The sequence below is a fragment of the Sparus aurata genome, chromosome 19, assembly GCF_900880675.1.
Source record: "Sparus aurata chromosome 19, fSpaAur1.1, whole genome shotgun sequence".
Classification (NCBI taxonomy): domain Eukaryota; kingdom Metazoa; phylum Chordata; class Actinopteri; order Spariformes; family Sparidae; genus Sparus; species Sparus aurata.
The window spans coordinates 14,016,498-14,038,890 of record NC_044205.1 but is presented as its reverse complement, the minus strand read 5'-3'; the positions used below and the strand labels follow the sequence as shown (position 1 = coordinate 14,038,890).

Below are 22,393 nucleotides of genomic sequence, written 5' to 3'. Positions count from 1 at the left end.
CTCCCTCTTTAATGCATGTTGGGTGGTGGCGGAGGGGCGGCGGGTGGGGGCACAGAGGGATGGAGATGTGTGGGTGGTGGGGTGGTGGAGGGATGGATGACAGACCAGGCTCTCAGAAATAATTACCTCCATAAGATCCCATCTCCCTTTTCCTTTTTGTGAGGGACAGAAAGGGGGGGAATAAAATGACAGAAAGTAAAGTATGTAGAAAAGGCCCTTGTGTTTCTGCTTGGTCTGGCTTATGAGGAGCTTTACACATGATGGAGCACTGGGCTAATGGGCGAGGATACACGCATAGAAAACACACTCATGCACACGTACGCAAACCCCCTCGCAGTGTTCTTTATGGCCAAAGAAATGGTCAAATAGCTGAGACAGAGGCGGCAACAGAGGAACAGTCAGAGTGGGGAGAAAATCACTGTAACAACTGAACTTCAGAGACTGTTAATGTCTCCAAAAATCCAGCTAAACAAATTGTTCAAATTATAAAATCAATGATGGAATACCCATGACTCGCAATCTGTCATATTTTTCTTATTCTGCTTGCATTTTGCTAAACAGCTCTATTCAGGGCGTAACTTCATTACGGAGTGGAGAAGGGCACGACAAAAAAAAATCTCATTTCTCTAACAACTTTTGGACGATCCTCAAAGCAAAATGGCCTCCGAGTCCTCCATGTTGAGAGCCAATTCATTTATGCTTGCTCTTCTGATGCAAACTGGCATTTTTTTATAAACTCAATTTTCTTTAACACTTCTAATTGTACACAGAGAGGGACGATTTATCTCAGCAATGTGGGCACAGTGAGCTCTTTGTCTTCGAAGGACGCCGTCGAAAGATCACGGCAAAAAAAAAAAAAGTTTCTTTCGCTGTATGGTCGGCGGGGGCAGATGGGTGCACACATACTGTACACACTCACACTTCACAATGCCGTTTACCTAGTTTAAAGGATGAGATGATTGGGCCCAGGTTTGGGGAATTACAGACTCAAAAGGATAACAAAAGAGTGAATGGTTTCTCAAATAAACATGCACCCGCAAACACATGCATCGACACACACACACACACACACACACACACACAATGTAGCCCAGCAGAAGTGTTTCCTCGTACACTCCTGTCTTTGTTCAAAACACCTATATCCTTGCAGCGCGTCTCAGCAGCACTGTATCCTTAATTAGGCCATAAAATCAGCATCAAAATTGTTTAATGAAAGCCATTCACATGTACATAAAGTCCAGAGCATTAGAAATCTTATTCCCAAATGGGCCTATAATTATCTGGCTCAGTGCCAGGTCCCAGGCTTTAAGAGAAAGATACCGGTCAGCACTTAAATTAATCTTTTTCATACCAGTCTCTAATGAACAGAAAGTGCTCGAGTCAGGAGTTGTAGCCCCAGAAAACTAACAGCATACGCATACGCACGCACGTACGCACACAAATAGAGAGGGTCCTTAAACCGAACACTGGCTGGAAATGTTGCCTACCGTAGAGTCTTTTCTATCAGCGAAAACATTCGCTCATCTATCACTATAGGAGGCTAAAGCACTTGTAATACGCCATTTCTTCCTTATAATATAAGCTACTGTAGCATGTAATATCCACGTGTTATTGTGCAATTTAAAACACAAAGGGCTCAGCTAAAAATATACTGGTAAGAAAGAAACATGTTCTATTTGACTGCAGAACTACAGAACAAGAACACAACCCCGATCGTTTGCATTAACTTTTCAGCATTTGATCTCCGGCTGAAACGCTCTCGCTTGCCTACACCTGCCAAATGTGTACGGTCCGCTAGGAAATACCTTTGAAACATTTACCATGTACCTTGTGAAAGAATACTGTTGTTCACTACAAAAAAAAAATTATATGGAGTGGGCAAGGGGAGGGCATCCAAAAAAATGGCTTAGCATTTTGGACGCCGCCAGTGTCCGCTTAAGCTTTGCGCTCGCTTCCTCATGGAAATTCACCATGTGGCATCAAAGCCAAGGTATAAAACGAGGGCCCGAGCAGCAAATATGGTGTGTTTTAAGAGTGGAACATTTGAAATAGGTGCAGCGGGCGAATATTGCTTTTGACAGGTTTAAAACCTGGTCGCGCTCAACTGGTTCGAGATGTGAAAAAAAAGGAGAGAGAGAGAAAGAAAGAAAAAAAAAAAGGCTCGAAGCCGGGCTTGTGTTCTGGATGAAAAAAGAAAAACGGACAGGGGCAGGAGAGAGAGTGGGAGACGGAATAAGCAGGACAAAAAAGGAGAGAGAGAGAGATACGAAAAGAGAGCAGGAGAAATAAAAGAGTAGAGAGAGGAGGGGGCTACGTTAAAATGTAAGGTAATGATTTATCTAAGCATGCACCCCAAATCTCACCGAAACTTTGATCCATGTGTAATTAAAACCAAACGTACACCGGCAACAGTCTCCATTTCAGGGTTGGGAGCTCTTCTCCTGTTTGTGTGTGTGTGTGTGTGTGTGTGTGTGTGTGTGTGTGTGTGTGTGTGTGTGTGTGTGTGTGTGTTGGGATTCACATATGTTTCCAAGCGCTGGGCCCCCATCTGTTTTGGGAGTACATGTACAGTATAAACAGGACACTTTGGGGAGCACAGATTCATGCTGAAATACACACACACACACACACACACACCCAAATGCGCGCTGACACACTTACACACATAAATGGATGTATGCGCTAATGCTATGCTGGAATGCTATTCAAAATGTGTTAGGTCCCCTCCCCTCCCCACCCAACCCAATCCCACCCGCTCCTTCAGGTCAAGCAAAGCAAAAACAAGTTAAGCGCTCATTTTCTCCCGGCAGCATTAACATAGGGATGACTAAATAATGGACCCTGACTCTTGGTCTTCTGGTTTAAATTACAGCACAGCCCCCTCCCCTTACACCCTGCAAACCCCTCACCAACCATCCAACCCCCACTCAAAGAAAAACGATTAATCTTTTTTTTTTTTTTTTTTTTTTTTTTTTTTTTGTCTCTCTGAATGTTTTACAGTTCTGTTACACTTATTAGCTGCTGGCAGGACGGAGAGTCTTAAATGAAAGCCAAATTGCTTTGGTCATGAGAAAGGAAATGAAAGCTCACTCCAGGGAGAGACTGTGTAGCTGTAGCATACGTGTGTGTGGGTGTGTGTTTGTGTGTGTGTGTGTGAGTGAGTAATGTATGTGTGTATGACTAACGTATGTGTGTACAGGCTTTTTTTTTCACCATGAGATACTCCCAAGGTGAAATTTCATAAGCTGACTGCCTGCCTGGGATGTCCCTGCGCACGGGACGGGTGCAGGGGTATGTGTGTGCGTGTGTGTGTATGCGTGTGTGTGTGTTGCAGATATAAGCGCGGCAGCCTAATAGGAACAGTATGCTCATTTTGGAGAGATTAGGAGGAATGGACGGGTCTGTATCGAGAGACGTGATCTGGATGTGAAGGCCAGGGGAAGGAGGGAGAGAGGTCTGACAGAATAAAAGAGGGAGTGGTGCAAGTAAAGAGATGGGAGGAGTGTAAAAGAGTAAAGAAGGATGGATCGGACTTCAAACGACGAAAACTTACCACCACCACAACTGGAATCAGCATTTAAAAGTTTCAAAACGGAAAAGAAATGCGTAGCGCACCAGAAAAGAAAAAGAACAAGACGAACACAACCCTAAATAGCGCTAAAAATAAAAAAATAATCTACGTATGCATACAGACAAAACAGGTTAAAGAAGCACAGACCTTGGCTGGAGGGGCACTCCTTGACCTGGAACAGCTCGTGGAGGCTCAGTCCGTCCTCGTCCCCTCCCAGGCCTTGCTGGTGCAGCTGGAGTTTCCTCAGCCCTTCGTTCTGCTGGTGGCGAGCTGAGCGGGCGTGCTGCACCAGGTTGAGGCGGGCCTTGGTGGAGTAGTCGCACAGCGTGCAGTAGTAGATGCACGACTCCGGGCTGTACGCGCTGTCCTGCTTCTGCAAGTGCTGTGGGACGGAACAGGGGAGAGAGCGCAGATGTTACATGGTGTTTGGCGTCATGACTCTCACAGCTACATTTCTTTCCCCTCTTTTCAGCAGTGTTTTCAAGAATTGTGATAGTACAAGAGTATTTGGGGGAATTTTGATGAAACAAGTGATGCTGAATTATGTTCTTATGGCTATCAAAGCCTGCTCTTCTATTCCCAGATTGGTTCCAAAGTTCCAGTGACCAGACACCCAACTCCCCTGGCTTCACATAAGCCAGCAGAAAGTCAGAGGGTAACACCTAAGTCACTTGGCACATTAGTTTCTACACTATGTTCTTCTGTCTTTGCCGTATGTGCTTTAAACTAATGAAGCAAGAAATCCACACGTAATCCTCGGTATTAGCCTGCTGTTAAATTGTTTTGCTGCAGTGTCACAGTGGTGTAGCGGTGGGCAGCGCTACGAAAAACCTTCAAAATCATTGCGGACAATTCTGTTTAATGATTTCAAATAGGTAGAAAACTATTACCACAGTAACAGACAGACTTTTGATGTGTTGCGTCTATGCTCAGATGCTACATGTTCCAAATTAACTGGATACGTTTAATGTGACAAAAAGATTAGAAAACACACAAAAAGTCACATGAGGGGTGGAGTTCAGAACACTATTTTTGTCTTTAACACGCACATTGTCCGGCTCTCCTCATTGTTAGCAGCTGCGGGGTTTTTCTCATTCAACGTGTGCTGTCAGTTGCAAGCCCCTTAATTTCCAGTTGCCTCTTTAATGGCATTGCAGCCATGCAAAGCTACCCCCTACCTCGATGTGCACACACACACACACACACACACACACAGCCCCCTATTCCACCTTGCCCTACTCCCATACACCCAGTCAAGCCAAGCATATCAAGTGTGCCTCTGTTGTTGCTGCTGGGCTAATGAACAATGCACAAAAACAAAAGACCAGGCCAAGCTTTTATTATCTGATCCTCTGCGGCGGGAGGGGAGGGAGGGAGCGAGCGACACAGAGAGGGAAAGAGAGCACGGTAAAGAGACGGAGACACAGAGGTGGCTCATGAAGGTTAGTTTATGCTTTGTTAGGATTTATTCATACAGTCATGTGAGAAACAGGTGCGAGGTGCCACGCATGAATTAATGCACATAATGGCGTGTGTGTGTGTGTGTGTGTGTGTAAACCCCGCTCTGTCTCTCATGGCGCCTATAGGAGGACGTTTAGTTTCTTGAAGCACATGAAAAGTTAGCAAGGTGATATTTCCTCCTGAGCGCTGTTGCATCATTTAATGTGGAGCAAGAAGAAGGGAGGAAGAAATGTATGTGTGGGAGGAGTTTGCGTGCTTGGTGGGTGGAGCGGAGGAGGGGGTGCGGGGTGCACAGTTAGCTGCAGGTGTGTGAGTTCTAACCCCCCCTCCCCTTCCTCCTTTGACAAACAGGGATTAGCAACATAGCTACAGCCGCTAACACATCTTTTCTCTCTGTCTCTCCCTCTTTCTTTTCTTTTGTAGGAAATCTTACGAGGTTTTTCTCACGAGACGGTGGGACGTCCCCTCACAGTCAGAGGCCCTTTCAGAAGTCTTAAGTTTTAATTAAGTCGGAGTTGTCAGAAGAAAGCTCCCCTAGTCCAGAGCTCAGGGCCATTAATTACAGCTATCTTTGTTTCTCTGTGAAAAGAGGCCTCCCTCGCTCCTTCTCTCTCTCTCTCTTTCTTTGCCTCTTTTCTTTTTTTTTTTTTCTCCCCCCCCTCCCTCGCAGGAGAACTGGGCCGCTGAGCCTCGCCGTGGAAACCACGCACACATGTGCTTGTGGATGCACAGGCACCATATATCACATCAGCACAGCATGCAAACGTGCGCAGTAGGTGTAAGTAGGTGTGAGTTCATTATCTTTTCATTGGAAAATATAAACTTTTCTAACTGCTTTCTGCTTTTTTTTAGGACACCTCCAACTGGCAGGGGTAGACTCAGAACACTATGGATGGAGATGATTCAAAATCTCATGTGGCTTGGGAACACAGATAAAAACGCCGCTTGTGAGAGGGACCCGGCACGTCATAACGGCCTTCATATCCACCACACACTGATCACAAAAGTCCTCGTTCTGTTATCTACTTAAATGTAAAAACGAGGATACAAGGATGCTGCATGGTGTATGTTCTTTTCTCGGCTCCATCATCAGGACTCCACCACATTATACTTTAATTTCACAAACACTGTATGACAAGTAGGGGGGTACTTCAACTTGAATGTCCTTTCTTTTCTTTTTTATAGGCAACAACCTTCAATATTTCATAAGAAACAAAGGAAAGGCTCATTGGAAATGTAGCAGAGAAGACAAGCATGATAGTTGAGTGTCTTATCAGGAGAGAGTGGGTTTTATTGGAATCATCCTTGATAGTTTCCAGTGGCTCCTAATGCCATGGCTATTAAGGTAATTGCGCTGGTTTTGAAATTCAAATTGTCATATAAATCGGCAGCGGGTCTAACGCTGCTTCACATCCTTCCGTGTCCCAACTTATATTTGTTTTTAGGATACGAGGCTCGGGCTGAGAGGAGCTGGATGATATACTTGGGGGTTGAACCCGGCTGCCAGATAGGTTTAGGCCTAATATTAATTCTCTCCCCATCAGCACATTCCAGAGGGTTTGTTTAAGACCTAAACTAGAGGGCTGTCTGTCGCTCTCTGGCACTCCGCAGGCCTGAAATGCAGGCGGTCTGGTGATCACAGGCCAGAACATCCATGATTTATGAACTTTTAAAGGAGCACTTTGACTCCTGCCAGGCGTGGGCTGTGTAATGCATATTCAAACACACAAACACACTGTTCCTGCTCCTGGGTTTGCGCCCGTGTGTGTCTGCTTGAAATGTGTATGTAATTTATGTCGCAGCTGATTTGTGTGTGCGCCCTGGACTATATTTGTGTCGCACGAGTGTCTCTGTGCGCGTGTCGTGTGTGTGTGGCAAAAAAAAAAAAAAAAAAAAGGCCGGTCCCTGTCAATGTGGCACCTCTCCAAAGTGCCTGGTGGTTAATTGTTGGGGATTAGTGTTTGGCAAACAACCAAATAAGCGAACACTCCCAGTGGGCCAATCAAAATCAGCTAAACAGCTAAACAGTGCTCCCCGGGTGGACCTAAACATGGCACAGACGTCTCCGGGTGGGGGAGGAGGTGCACACACACACACACACCTCGTACACAAAATGCAAATCACGACACTCGGGACTTCCTGTTTACCTGTCAAAAACACAACACTGTCAGCCCCGTTGATGACACACACACACACTGGGACTTGTATGAGGAGAGGGGAGGAGAGTCAATTTGACAGGTAAGGGAAGCTCCCTTGTGTAGTGGTTTGCCGCCACGGCTGCTGCTGTGTGTGTGTGTGTGTGTGTGTGTGTGTGTTAGTGCGTCTGTGTATGTGTGTGGGTAAGGATGACAGAGGACTGCATTCATTATGCAGAATGAGATGTTTACAAAACACCTTTCTCACACACACATAAACACAAGCGCACACGCCTCCCCTCCGCTCCGCTGGCTCCCCGGGTTTGTGAGGATGATAGCGGCGCTGCTATCTCTTATTCATTTGTTCTATCTGTGGTGACAAAGCTGCCTCATTAACTGAATTCTTAATAAGCCAAGGCAAAAGACATCTCCTCACAACTTCTTTTATCTCTCTGTGCATGTACGTGAAAGTGTGTGTGTGTGCGCGCGCATGTGTGTCCTTTCCTTACACTGTATATGTGTGTGTGTGTGGTTTTTATGCATTGGTAATTTTGACTCCACATTACTTGATTTCACCTCACAAGTGTGTTTTGGTGTCTGTCTATAATTCAATGCATTCATGTCCCCCCACCCCCCCGCCTGTGATTGTGTGTGTGTGTGCTGGGAACATGACAAAAATATTTTGAAAGCCGCCCAAAGCAGCCGAGTTGTGTTTCCCTCTATAAACCAAACGAAAAATTAGGGTATTCAGCACAAACATGACATTTCCTGTCATTAAGTGTAGAACCAGGCAGCTAATGAACACATACTGAAAATAAGAACCCCTCCACTGGCGCAGCTATGTCTTAATAACCAGTTTGTGTGCATGTTACAGCGTGTGTGTACACGTTTTATACGTAAAGAATTAGCACGTACACGCAGTCTTCCTTTTTGTGTCCGCTGTGTGCGTGTGCACGCATGCAAATGCACATCCCACACATTGTGAAAATGAAAACCTCTGTATCTCCTTTCATCACTGTTTTGTTTTTTAGGGGAAGCAGGGACCTTGTTGTTGGGTATACCTTCTTTTTGGAACGTCACCAGCTTCCGGTGCTATCCCCTGGGCCCCTGGGGGCCATTGGAGACAAAAACAGCTCCACTTGGCCCAGCAAATAACAAAAGCGTGTTTTGTTCCATGAAAGTATTTTAAACACATACCAGCGCTGCCTGGAAGGCTGCCAAGTGTAGAATTCCATCAGTGCTACCACCTCCCTAACACATGTTAGTGCTAACCGCCGTTCAGCCCCCAAGACATAGATGTAACGTAAGATCACTGCCAATGGATTCGCTGGCAGTCTGCACGGCTGAAAAGAGATGCTGAGGGCCCAGGTATGTGCCACCTCGCCTCCGTAGATAAAGAGAGCGGCAAATATAGTGTGTAGCGAGACAGATTCACTGCTGCACATGCACAAAAACAAATATGCAAATAGAAAGCCACATACAAAAACTGCTGACACACACACACACACACACAATGCACTCCTGCCTGTCTCCCTCTCTCACACTCACACAAGGCCACTGTGTGTGATCTGAAGATGCCGAAGATACAGAAAAAATCTCCAAAAAAATCCCCCAAGCCCACCAGACTGTCTTCCCTCTCCTGATGGTGGTCTTTCCTTTCTTCACTAACAAGACTCTCATTTTCGTAAAATGCAAAGAAAAATATTTCCTACAGCTAAATTGCCCCTAAATCTCCCGTTTCTCTCGGCTTTGCCTGCTGGCAGTCGCATATGATCACAGCTCTGGGGCCTGTCGGCGAGGTGCAAGGCCTGTGAGCGAGCTTAGCTTAGGTCACCCAACAATAATAAGCAACCATCGCATCATGGCCAGCAAGCCAAATAAATGAATTATCACAATGAGTCTTTTATACTGGCTTTGTGTCGTTCTCCTCCACGTCTGTGCTGCCTCTCTCTATCCTTCTGTTTCCTGCTTCTTCCTTTATTTCTCTTTGCCATTTGTCAGCAGGAACAAATTAGGAAGCAATAGTGACAGGGCTTCATGAGAGCCTGGAATATAATGTAACTTATGCTCTTAAGTTCAGTTAATAGTCCTGCCTTCCATTTTTCTGACTCCCACACATGGACAGTCTCACACACACACACACTTGTAGCAGTGACGTAAGTGTGTCTGACGTACGGGGCAGAGGTCAATCAAAAGTTCACAGCTTCATGACCTCTGGCCCCTCTCTTGGAAAAATCCTTTCTGACTCTCTATCTCTTACTCTCCCTTTGGCCCAGACACACACACACACACACACACACACACACACATAAGTTATGCATACCAGAGAGGCGAAACAAGGCAAAAAACAATCGCCTGATTTACAACATGATCCATTTCTTCTGGTCTCAGTCGATGAATGTGTAGGAAATGACTTTTTTTTTTTTTGAGTCCCTTCACACGGTCGACACATATTTCACGTCATACTGACCCAGCAGAGGGAAGAACAGACTCTAGGTGACAGAGAGACCAAGACAAATCTGCCTTGCTCATCGGTGCATGTGCATTCGGTGTCTTGAAAGCCAGCTCACCTCCACCTCCCACCCCCACGAAAATGGATCAGTATTTACATTAGCATTAGATTTAGACAGCATGGCTCAGCCACTTACTCCCTATTAGCCATCATGACCTTAGCCCATTAGGGTCTAAAAGCCCCCGCTTGTCTCCATCGCCGCCAGGTGAGACTGACCAGACCTCCCCATATTCCCAAACCATATTGCAACTGAGATTATCTTTTTCCATCGACTTACAACGGAACAGAGATCATACAATGCTGAGATCGAGATCATCGAAATGCTAACATGCTTGTGGGATTTTCTTTTTCCAATGCTGTGCAAGGGGAGGGATTCAGCAGAAACACTAACATGCTTTTGGGGAGAGTTCATCATTTTCCGTTTTTCCCAACATGCAAGGATGCTTTTGGGAAATCAAGGCAAGACCTAATTGACAGGATCTATGAAAGACGAGGAGAAAAACAAAACAAAAAAATAGAGGGGTTGAAAATCTAGGGCTTCATCTTATTGGCTGGTACCATCAAAGAGGTTTGTACTACACTGATGTTGTTATATTTAACTAAAACTGAAAGGGAAGAGAGGGGAAAAATAATTTTGGTGCCGAGAGGAGCAGGGATTTTTGCCAAGTTTGTTTTTCTTCACTCTGCTCATAATGGAGACTCGCTGAAAAAATGTCTATTAGAGAGAGTTAGACAAAAGGAGTGACAGAAACATACAGTGAGAGAAACTAACCGATAGATTGAGAGGCGAAGAGAGTGAGAATCTATGACAGAGAGAACAAAAGAACAAGAGACGGAGAGGGAGAGAGAATGATAGGGGAAGAATCTAGACAAGCGTAGTCGGGTTCAAATCACTAATTACACATTCCTGAGCCTGTGAAGGGGAGTATTGTTTTCCAGTTAGCCCCTACCCTGTCGCATGGTTTCACTTAGCACAAAACAAAAGGTACAGGGAACAAAACACAAGCCTAATACCAGGCCCCTGCTAATGACAGAGAAATGGGAGAAATTATCCTTGGGGTGGATCCTCGTGAGAAAATGGCTAGTGATTACTGGACAAAGGGAGTTCATTCTGAAACTGTCACAAAATGGCAGACAGTCTGCTCCTTTCTTTAAAGAGCTGTATTTCATAAATGAGCTATTATGCTTCTTCTTTCAGACAGACACATCGCTGAACACATGACCAACTTAATCGATATCTAACTTTAAAAACTACATAAAACCATATGCAACGTTGCTGAGTCCACCTCCCGACTCCAAAACGTCATATTCAAACACATTTTGCAGAACAAAAGACGAGGCCCTATTCCTAGGAAACCACGTGACAGTGTGGCTTGTTGTGTGTACAAGTTGTGCATAAGTGTGCGTATGTGAGAGTGCACACTGAAGTGGTACCTCTGCCAGGGAGAGCACAATAAAGGCACCTCTTCAGCAGTGGCGTTTTGCATATTGCCACAGGAAATCAAATGCCTCGTGTTTGACCTACAAGATGGCACACTTGATCCCCTCCCTACTTCCTTCACAGAAGGCGTCCCATTTCAGTCCGTGCCTCTCTCTTTTCATCCGCTTTACCCCTTTTCTGTATCAGAAGTGTGTATCACGGCGCACACGTGGACAAACACTTTCTGACACGTCACGTACACTCAGCTACACTAAGCTGATAGTGGTGGCAGCACTGGGCAGAGTCGCCTGGCTGGTATGTTTGCCCAGGCCTCTGCCGTCTAAAGGAAGGATATTGTTTTCCCCTGAAAAAGCCTCAGCCGCAGTCCGCATACCAGCGTCCACTCAACATACCAATGGGCTCTTTGAAGATTACTCAAATGTTTGCCTTTGTTCCCCCCACCGCCACCCCCCCATCCGCCCCTACCCCTAGTCCTAACCTACACTCCTGCCAGAATGAGGAAAAAAGAGCAGAAAGGACAGAGTAAAAAAAAAAAAAAAAAAAAAGCATCGGACTTATATCTTCAGAAAACAGTAGGAAAGCAATACCACCCTCAGCTGCACTCAGAATCAAAATGGCCTCTGTAGGGGATGGGCAACCACTGAGAGGAATAATAGCACTCTGGCCACCAGCATAGCAAATCTAAACATAAACTAAAGAGAAGGGCCGCGTATTAATGCATGGCGGCCTACGTTATAGGCGGATGTCAGATGCAGGTCTCCCATCTGTCTGCCGATAAAGTGCAACATGCTTTTAAAGACTAAGACCGCTCGCCATCCGCATTGCAAGTAAGTCCACAATTAATGCCGATAATTCCAATGGGTTAATTTAACTAAATGTGCTGAAAACTCAGGACCACCGTCCCCCCCACCTCCACCCAACCCACATTAATCCCGAACAAGTAAGTGGGCTTTCTATCAGGTCTATTTCAAAGCATTAGGGATTACCTCGCAGAAACTAAGCTGCTTGAACTCACAGGAGGTCAGCGGTATTGTGCTGCTGCAAGGATGGAAGACCGGTGGCAGAGACGGATAGACAGCAGGACAGGTCAGTTCCTCTTTTCTCAAGCTCCACGACAACATCCCTCAATCCTTCTCCCTCCCTCCTTCTCTCTCTCTCTCTCTCTCTTTTCATCCCCCGTCTCTCTCTTTCACCGTATAATCGAATATCTCCCACTACTTATCTATTCACTGAGCACCTAATGGTTAAAATCAATTACAGCTGGAATGCTGAAATGCCGAATACTGGGCCACATGCTGATAATGACAGAGAGAGTGTGAGAAGGAGGGAGAAAGCAAGAGAGAGAGAGAGAGAGACTTGGGACCGTTCCAAGGGAGGCACAATTACCTCCAATCGATTGATTATTGATTTGGAAGGGCGTTGAGGAGTATTTCAGTTCAACTTTGTCCATATCAATATCCTGATAGCTTCATGAGACCAAGAAAGTGGGACCGCGCTATCTAAATACCATTCTAAAGCTATTTCAAGGATAGAACAAGTACTTGTCCCTAATTGACAGATGCCATTTTTTTAAGAGACAGAGGTTTCGAGTGCAACTTTCATACAAATTAGGCATGGGCTTTAATGTCAGGCGATTTGAAAAAGTCACACTAATGAACTTACGCAAAAATATTTATCTGATCTCTCTGCCATGTGATCTGTCTGAAGCGGCTCTGATCAAATCAAGGTATCAAAAGTGAAGGCAACGTGCCCCGGGAGATCATATCTGCGATCATGTGCCCTCTTTGATTATTGCTTTTTTGTTTTTTTCTAGACAGTCTTGTTATCTTTGTCCCAACAGGATGAGCGGGACCCAAGAGAGGGGAGAAAAAAAGAAAGGGACAGGGAGGAGCTACAGATAGAAAAAAAACAAAAAAGAAAAGGGAGGAAGAGGAAGACAGTGTGTGAGTAGGGGGCGTAAGGATGGAAGGAGGAGGAGGGATGTGTGTGTTTGGGTTGGGTGTTGGAGGAGGGTTCAGATGAGCCTCGGGAAAAAGAAAAAAAAAAAAAAGACAAACTCCAGCTAGTTCCTTTGTTCCTGCATCCTAGCGATGTTCCCTTCCTTCTGGTGGTCTGGAAGACACTGACCCCCCGTAGACACCCCCCTTTCTGCTATCTTTCCCATACCTGTCAGCCCCGATCTGCTTCACAGTCCCCTGCACAGGGACAAATGGCTTGGCCCCGCTTCGGCCCAAATGACCCAAAGCTCAGAGACGAGCGGGGATGATTATGAAGAGGATCACATCTGGCTATTAATATGAAAAACTGACACGGTCTGTTTCTTTGTCTTACAGAAAACACACCTTGCTAAAAGGAAAGGAAATAAGGCATCTACCCCCAGAATCTGCAGGCCTCAACTAATCCACTGGAGTGTCCAGAAGTAGAAGGATCAGGTGGTGGGGGTGGGGGTGGGGGGCTGGATAGGGTAATTAAACATTACATATAAGTGTCAATCAGGAGCTGGACCAAAGCTGGACATTGCACACACATACACACGCACACACACACACACGCTAATGCTTTGGTGACCATCTGGTTAAGGCGAGGAGGGAGAACGGGTGAAACTCTTATTAATATCTATGAGGATTAATAGGAAAGAAGGGGGGAGGGCGGGGAAGTCCGTCCATTCAACCTTTCTGTCAAACACACAAAGCAACAGCGTACACACAAACACACACACACCTGCTTTTATGCTTTAATTAGCCGCCACCCTTCGTCCCCCACTTCACTACCCCCGGACCTCTGAAAGATTTCCATTGTAATCTCCACGCAGGTGAAAGAGGAGACGATTTGAATAATCTACTAACCGGCGTCTCGTTGCCTCGCAGAGAGAGGGACAGAGAGAGAGAGAAAGAGGGGAGAGAGACAGAGAGAGAGAGGGAAAGAGAGAGAGAGAGAGAGAGAGAGAGAGAGAGAGCAAATGAACAACTTTGCTGAAAAATGAAGGGAGAGAGACAGACAAACAGGCAGACAGGCCGGCAGAAAGAGAGACAGCCTCTCTGGCAAAAACACTGAAGTGAATTCACTCGTCTGTTCAGGTTTACAGTGCTGAACCCTCAGCAGCAGGCTGCACCATCCGTCTCCATGACAGAACATGAAAATCTATATTTTGCAGTCAAGTAGCATCTAGTGTGAAGTGTCTGCGAACATTCCTTTTTGAAGAGAATAGCAACTCTTTAAGTCTGTCTGCGAGAGTGAGACAAGGACGCAGTGATCAAGAGCCTGAGTCTGGAACAGGCGGACGCGGGCTCAAGTGGAAAATGGTAACTTGATATCTAAGACTACAATTGTGTGTGGGTGTGTAACTATGAATGTATGTAATGCCATACCTACTGTATGTCTGCACATACGCATTTATGTGTGCCTCTGTGTGTGTCAGTGTGTGTGTGTGTGTCATAAATGGTGCCATGCATTTGAAATAGATCCAGTCTCTTTTCTATTCCGGGGACCAGCACAATGGCTTTTTATGCAAATCTGTGAGAGTCAATCTCCTGTCCATTTCCCCATCACACAAGTCCAAATGACAGTCCAATAATTTGGCCTGCATATATATAGGGCCATTTGATTTTCAAATGAGAGTGGGCAGGGTTGACCCTTCCTAATAGCCGAGGCACAGCGGTAGACTTAATATCACAGATGCATAAGCACAGCCATCTCCATCCGAGGGAGATGGAGGAGAATAAAAAAGAGAGGGGGGGGGGGGGGGGGGGGGGGGGGTTGATCCCTTGGTTGATGGAAATAAGCCAAAAATTTAAAAATACAAAAAATACAAAACATATGATGAAAAAGAGAGAAGGGGAGAGTCATGCATCTACAAATCCAGTCCCCTTTTCCTCTTCTTCCTCTTTTCCTTCCATCCCTCCCTCCCTCCTCCCACCCCCCCCCCCTCGTTTAATTCCCCCCACCCCTCATTTCCCGGCCATGGTGTTGCCAAGAGGATCATGGGTAATGAGATGGCCTATCTGCGGCTCCCCAGGGGAGAGATAGAAAGAGAGAGAGAACGAGAGAAAGAGAGAGTCAGAGACAAAACAAAGAGAGTGGGTAAAAGACGGAGGGGTGGAAAGAGTGCGAGACAGCGTCAGAGAGAGACACTTTTTCTGGCTCTGTTCTTATCCTCCGTATGTCCCACTAACAATGCTCACCATCTAAACATCATCTCCCCCTCCCTCTCTCCCTCTCTCCCTCCGTCTCCATCATAAAAAGTTGAGCATTTTTATAAGCCTGAGATTCTGAGTTCAAAGGAGAGCGTGAGCGGAGAGAAGAGGGGGGAAAAAAAAATGAAAAGAGAAACAGAGACATGGAAATGTGCAGTGGACCCCGGACGTCCATTTCCGCTTGAATTATGACGGAAAGCTGGACAGACAGACAGGGGTGGGGCGCCGGTTGGTGTGACGGTGGCTGAGGACAGTTTAAGATATACGCGGACTGCCATCTGAGAAACAGGTGCCATGGCCTACGAGACACAGAGTGTGTCTGTACGTGTGTGCGTGTGGTCCTTGACCATGCCACATTGACCATGAACATTCTCAACTCCTAATGACCCAGGGGCCAGCACAGCCCAGATCTCAACCTCAAAGCTCTGTGGGGACGCGCACACACAAACACACATGCTCGCTACAAACTAAACCCCCTACTTAGCCCTGCAGCACTCTTGAATGGCACTGACAGATTTACTCCTGTCTCCGTGTGTATTAGGGCCAGTGTTTGTTATTAAAAATCATAACGAAGCCATACATCATCATATTCGATGCTAAGCCAAACACGGGCTGGGCCAGCTATGGTCATGCTATGCTACGGCAACATTTAATGCAGGGCCTACCACACAGGCTGCTAGCATACGAACGCCACGTTAAAACATATTCCATTTTGTCATTCACAATGTTTGTGGGGGGTAAAGATTAGACAGCTGTGATAATACTGATGCGAAGTTCTGTACGCACTTTTGATTTAAGGCTAAATTCCGCATCACGGGAGATGATGTGGAAAAAAACCCTGGATAAGCCAATCAGATTTCCCACATTTCCTCTCCAATAAGCAGCGAGGCGTACACCTCCGCTTTTTCCATATAAGGCGTGCGACTTCCTGCGCCACCTGCTGTGCCCTGGACACCAGATGACTTGATGTTGCTGCTAATGTCATTTCCCCATTGCTGTTTCAAAGTCTGGAAAAAAAACACTTTCAAACTCTCAATTCCCCTTAGAAGTACTCCATTGCTGCTACAAAGCAGCCATAAAATCTCCTGAATATGCTTTTTGTTTGTATCTTCAAATGGTTTCCCATGCCATAAAGATATTCTCCGTTTCCAAAAAACCAGATGGTAAAGTCGTCAACACTCGGATCTTTTATGCGCTCGGCCAAAGCTACCTCCATCCCCATGTGCTTTTCACCTCTGCCAATACATAAAAGGAGAGGTGTTTTTCTGGTCAAATAAAGAAATGATTTTTTTTCCTCTGCTTTTGCTCGGCCTCTCTCCCCCTCTCTCTCGCTGCTTTACTACCACATGTCCAAGGGTAAAATAGTGGGATTTCTGCCAGAGGCATTAAAAGCGTCATCTGTGGAACACATTTGTTGAGGCCTGTGGGGTAGGTGGGTGGGTAGATGAGGTACAGGGGTGTATGGGTGCACAGAGGGGGCATTAGGATGACCCTCGATTCCCCCGGCCTAAACCGTTGTTTGTGTGTGCCCAAAAGGATACTCCCTTGCTGCCCTTAACTTTCTTGGAAAGCAAAATGGGAAACCAATTTCGGAATATGTACAGACAGGCCTCTTTGTTTCATTTCCCTGCTGTTTTTACTCTTTAGACTGCGATTGTGCTTTTTGGGCTTGTACGTAAATGTCGTTGATGGACTAAATGGCTGTCACACACCTACACTAAAGTCTTCCTCTGACATTAAGGAGATCCTGATTAGTGTGGACTAGTCACGCTGATCCTATAGGATAGGACCGCAGCTAATGTAGGCCAATGTGAAAGCAACACATTGACATGAATTTATAAATCTTAAAACAATTTCAGTGCAATTAGTGAACAAACCCTGAGGAAAGACATCTCCAACTCATCTCATGCCAGGTTCGGCCTTTGCCAATCCGTAAGCCTGTCCCGTGTCAATATGTGTATCGTGTCTAAATCAACTATGGCTGTTTTAAATAATCCTAAGAATGCCAATGTGCGTAATCCGCTCAGGCCTCAGGACTGTTAGTAAGAATTGGTCACAGATATCTGAATAATTGTAATTCCTCAAGGGTTACTGGGCAAGGCAGGGACATCTTTGCCAAAAAGAAAGAAAAGAAATGACTAAAGTCTGGTGGGTGAATGCTGTAGGACTCTTTTTATAAATGTAGTGTTGCAGTTTTAAATCCTAATCAAAGTCTTCTTTATTTTATGTCCTCAGATAAAAACTAAACTCAAAAGAAAGATCACATTTTAAGAATTAAATATGTATACTATATACAAATTGTTCTTATAATAATTACCTAATAAATGGGTAATGTATGTTTATAGAAATAAATAGTTGTACTTTCAACTTAAAAAAAACATCAATAGGGACTTATTTGCAAAACCTCTTACTAGTAGTGTCTCTACATTTAAGGTACAACATACACACACACGGACACAATCACTTCCCACTGCCAAATCTTGCGTACAGTAGTAAAGAAATCCTCATTAATGTAATGCACTTGATCCTGTCGTGTAGGTCAGGGCCTCGGAAATGTAACAGCATCCTATTAAGCTGAAGGAGACGTCTGACAAAGTAAATCACCTGAAATATACTGGAGAGGAGAAAGGTGCCAAATATAGGTTGTGTTGGAACTTTCTTTGCAGGAACCGTTTATTGCTCAGAGTGTGAAGAGTTTAGTTAAGTAAGTGATTTCCTGTGTGAGTTCCCTGGCTCTGCTGGATGACTCGTGTGCCCCATGACATGTCATGACCAAATAATCCCAAGCCTGAAGAACAGCGTTTGTCTGCAAGGAGGGCTTTGTGGGTGTATATATACACGTTAATGATATTGTCATGAAAATGAGGAAATGTAATACATAAAATACTTAAACATATGTGTACTTAATGTAAAATATCTTTTTACATACAATATATACTCCTTTGAGTCCTTAATGTGTGTATTTCTGCATCGCATGGAAACCATAAATCAAGAGTAACATGTATTTGGTCTTAATCTTATTGCATCATTGTTCTAGACTAAGTTGTTAATATGGATCTAAAACCTCCTCCTGAAAACAAATTCTTGAATTATTCCAGAATTAATCACAGCTGGGACAAACAAGCTGAAATAACAGCTGAGGATAATCAAAACTCTGAAACATTTGAAACTCGCTGATCGGATGTGACTCGTGCATAATTAACAGTAACGGCAGTACCAGCTGCTCATGAGCGGGACATGTACCCATGTCTGATGGAAATCATCCTGGGTGCTCTGACGGTGACCTTTTCCAACTTTGTCATTCCATTCTCATGGGAACTTTATATCCATGTGACACTGCAGTTAAGAGGATGGAGCAAATTCTTTCTAAACAAAAACATGTGTGCTTTTTTCCTCTGAATGGGAACTAATACGAGTGGTGTTGCCCTCAGATGTATACCAGGCTATTTTATCTGTACTGTACTGAATGTTAAACAATATAATGTCAGTGTCCTGCAGAAACAATGAATCTCCAAAAATCTTTGAGAAAATGTCAGAGTTTGTTTTTCTCTTTCTTTTCATCTAGAGATCTGATGTTTCTGTAGGACACTCACAACATCACAAAAGAGCATTTTTACCTTATAGAGGCGGATGACTGCCTCGTGCCTCTGGTTGGTGGCATGTAGCCTCAGTTTATCCACGCTGTTGCTGTAGTAGTCACAGGCGTTGCACTTGAGGTGCACGGGGTTGCCAATGGCCACACACTTTAATCTCCACTGGTTGGCCTTCCCTCCCTCCTTGATGTGGGCCACCAGCTGGTGCTTCTGCATGTGCTTGTCTGTCTTGCAGTGCAGCTGAAAGTTGGCCTTAAGCTGCGTGTTGTAGCTGCAGAGCTTGCACTGGTAGACGTCGCCCACCACGCAGCGCCACTCCTCTTCGGGTAAAGAGCGCTCGGCATTGATGTGGGCGTTGAGGGCCTCCAAGCTGTCCGTGGAGTAGCAGTTGCACACGGCACACTGGTAGAGGCGCAGCGAGGGGTCGTTGATGGGTGGCGACAAGGAGGACAGGGAAGGGTCCGACGATGACATACCTCCCATTCCACCAGAGGACACCAGGGATAAGTCGTCTGCCATCAGTTGACCACTGGCAAGACGCAACTCCGATAGGTCGTTACTCACTAAAAGAGAAAAAAGAAGTAAAAATGTAGGTTAGGCCGCAATGAGAAAGACAGTTACGATATAAAAGGTAGGGCTTCCATAAGGATTACATACATGGAAGCATATAAGGCAGGCAGTATGCACAATAAGAAGAACGGTGCATAGAACAAAGAGGTATGACACAAAGACAAAACTCAGATGAAAATGAAAGGCTGGCATACATCGGGAGAGATAAAGGATAGAGAGAAAGAGAAAAGGCTCTTTTAATGAAATTAAGTGTGAAGAGAGAAGTGAGTCCTCTATGCAGGCCTCTCTCACACAAAAGGATTTGATAAAATAAAGCCTCACAGAGGACTAGGGCTCCTTACAAAGTCTTGTCTATAAAAAACCCTAATAGGATTGAATCAGGATCAATTACAATCATCCTTTTCAACTTGCTAACTCGCTCATCAGGTAGCTTTAATTACTGCTCTCAGCAATGGTGGGACAACGGTTTTAGGCCTCCAGGCTTTTCTCACATCCACACACCGATTTGAAAAGCTGATCAATGCATTACACTTGTTTTCTCTTTTTTTCTGCACCCTAGGACAAAAAGCAGATCTGCCATTCACACAAATGTAATTAACTCTTTAGTTTGATCCCTTCATTGTCTCTCTGTGCATGTTACCAACGCTACCTGCGTGTCTTTTCTTTTTATTCGTGAATATTAAAGCGTTTGGAGCGCAGAGGGTTTAACAATTACACATTGACATGAATCTTTTTTTTATGTAGAACTGCCCCTATGAGATGAAACTAAATGTCCATTTGTGTGTCAGTGTGTGTGCTGGTATCAGAAATAAGAGCACACTTGAACCTGAATGAGGACACAAAGTGTGTGTAAAAATTTGCAGAAATGATAAATTTCCATTGTGTATATTGCAGGCAAGCATTTATCCATGCTTCATCTATGCATGCATTTGTGTGAATATATAAATGTCTTGCTCACGCCATCTAAACCTACATACAGCTGCGCTCACTATGGGGAGCTGTGTGCTATCAGTGTAATTCACTGAGAGTACATCTGCTGGCTGGGCTGTGACCTCCACACTAGAGGAGGGAGTGGGTGTGTAACACTGCAGGGTCATTGTTAAATCTCTCTCACTCCTACGGGAATCTGCTTCCTGCTGTGTGAGAGAGTGTGTGTGTATATGTGCGCACATGTGTGTATGTGTTCTCTCCAGAGTGAGTGAAGGTGGGGTGGATGTGTATTGGGGGGGTGGGGGGGGGGATTAAGCTGACTTAAGAAAATTACAAATGAAAGATTAAGAATAATTCTCATGTGGCGTCTCATAATCATTTTTTAATCAGTGAGAGGGGTCAAAGAAAGGAGACAATGACAGAGGGACAATATGAGAGCAGAGATAAGAGGGAAAGAGAAAGGGAAGAGGGTGCAGCAAGGGGGGCAAGGTAAAAAGGATGGGAGCAGGAAAAGAGGAGGTGAGAGGGCAGGGAGAAAAATGAAGAGCATCAAAGGAGAGGCACAGAGATAAAAACAATACCAGATGGGATCAGATGTATGAGACAAAACAGATAAAACTGACCAAGTGAAAGATGACCACAAGAAAAACAATGGCGAAAATAATAAAAGCTTTTTTTGCAGTTAGAATTTACTTATACAAAAAAACTTGTTAAACAGGTGTATCATTTCTAGTACAGCATAACTCACCTAGACCAGATCCAAGAGCAGCCGCAGTTGCAGGATCAAGCTGGAACGGGTTAATCATCATCTGGGCTTCTGGGCCGCTGCTGCCGGCTGGGTTCTCCAGTTTTACACCTGCCAGGCCCATATTTTGAGCCAGGTAGTACTGGTAAAGCTCGGCCTCCGCTGGAGCCAGGCCCAGATGGAGACTATGTTGGATCTGCTTCATGTTCTGCTGCAGCAGCATCATGTTGTGCATGTGTTTTTCGCTGGTCATATGGATTCGCAAGTTCCGCGCCACGTTGGTCTCATAGTCACAAACCTGTTGAGAGCAAGGCAGGAAAAAATTGTTTTAAAGCATCTCACTTCACTAGATGGTTATCATCATCAAAGCACTGTTTTACTTCAATTTAAATCAAAGTTTATTTTGATAATTAATTAGTTTTTAATAAAACACATGGTTAAAATCATTTACATTTATATCATATGTTCAAAATGGGCATCAACAGCAATAGGAAATCTTAATACCTAATCCAATGAATAAAACTGATGCAAGCATTCTTTTAGTGATGATGAATGGCTTATGTTTTCTACAATACTTGGAGATACTGTCAGAGTGTATGAGAAATTCAGTTTTATAATGACCAGAGGTCAGATGATGTGGCCAAGAAAAATAATAGACATAGTGACGCAGACAGAAATAAGCAGCTCATTGTGTAGACACTGAAACAAGCAAATTGGTATGTTGCTACAACAGTGCTACAATGACCCTCTGTTTGTTTCATTACCTCACAGCGCCAAGTGGGCTTCTGTTTGGGCTTAGATGGTGAGGGTGCACCACAGCCCCCACCAAGGCTGGCACTAGGCACAGGGTTGGCATGGTTGTGGTTGTACTGTGCCTCACTGCCACCATTCTGGAGTGTTTGTACGTTGTTCAGATGCTTGTCCGACTGCATGTGGATGCTAAGGTTGCCTTTGGTGGTGGTTGAGTAGTTGCATACCTAAAAAGGAAGAATAAATACAGTGATGCATGATTCACACTATATGCATTTATAACAAGAACAGGCTGGTATCTGATAAATAATTTAGTATCAAATCTCCAATTTTCTTCAGTCAGATAATTGAGATAATTACCTTAACCTTTACGGTTGTGATAGGTGTTGGTGAATAAAAAGAGAAAGATAAAACACATTAACTTCCTCTTTCCTCCCTTCTGACACTGAATTTTCAATTGAGTGAAGATCAAAAAATCTTAACTCGGGCCTC

General features: G+C 44.8%; 1 protein-coding gene across 1 annotated transcript in view; it reads right to left on the bottom strand.

Moving 5' to 3' along the window:
* The window catches only part of zfhx4 (zinc finger homeobox 4), an 87,180-nt gene that overhangs the window by 35,445 nt on the left and 29,342 nt on the right, over positions 1-22,393 (bottom strand). Inside the window, 4 exon segments of the mRNA XM_030398886.1 lie at positions 3,719-3,953; positions 18,931-19,469; positions 21,155-21,449; positions 21,916-22,128. Coding sequence (XP_030254746.1) covers positions 3,719-3,953; positions 18,931-19,469; positions 21,155-21,449; positions 21,916-22,128 — 1,282 coding nt within the window.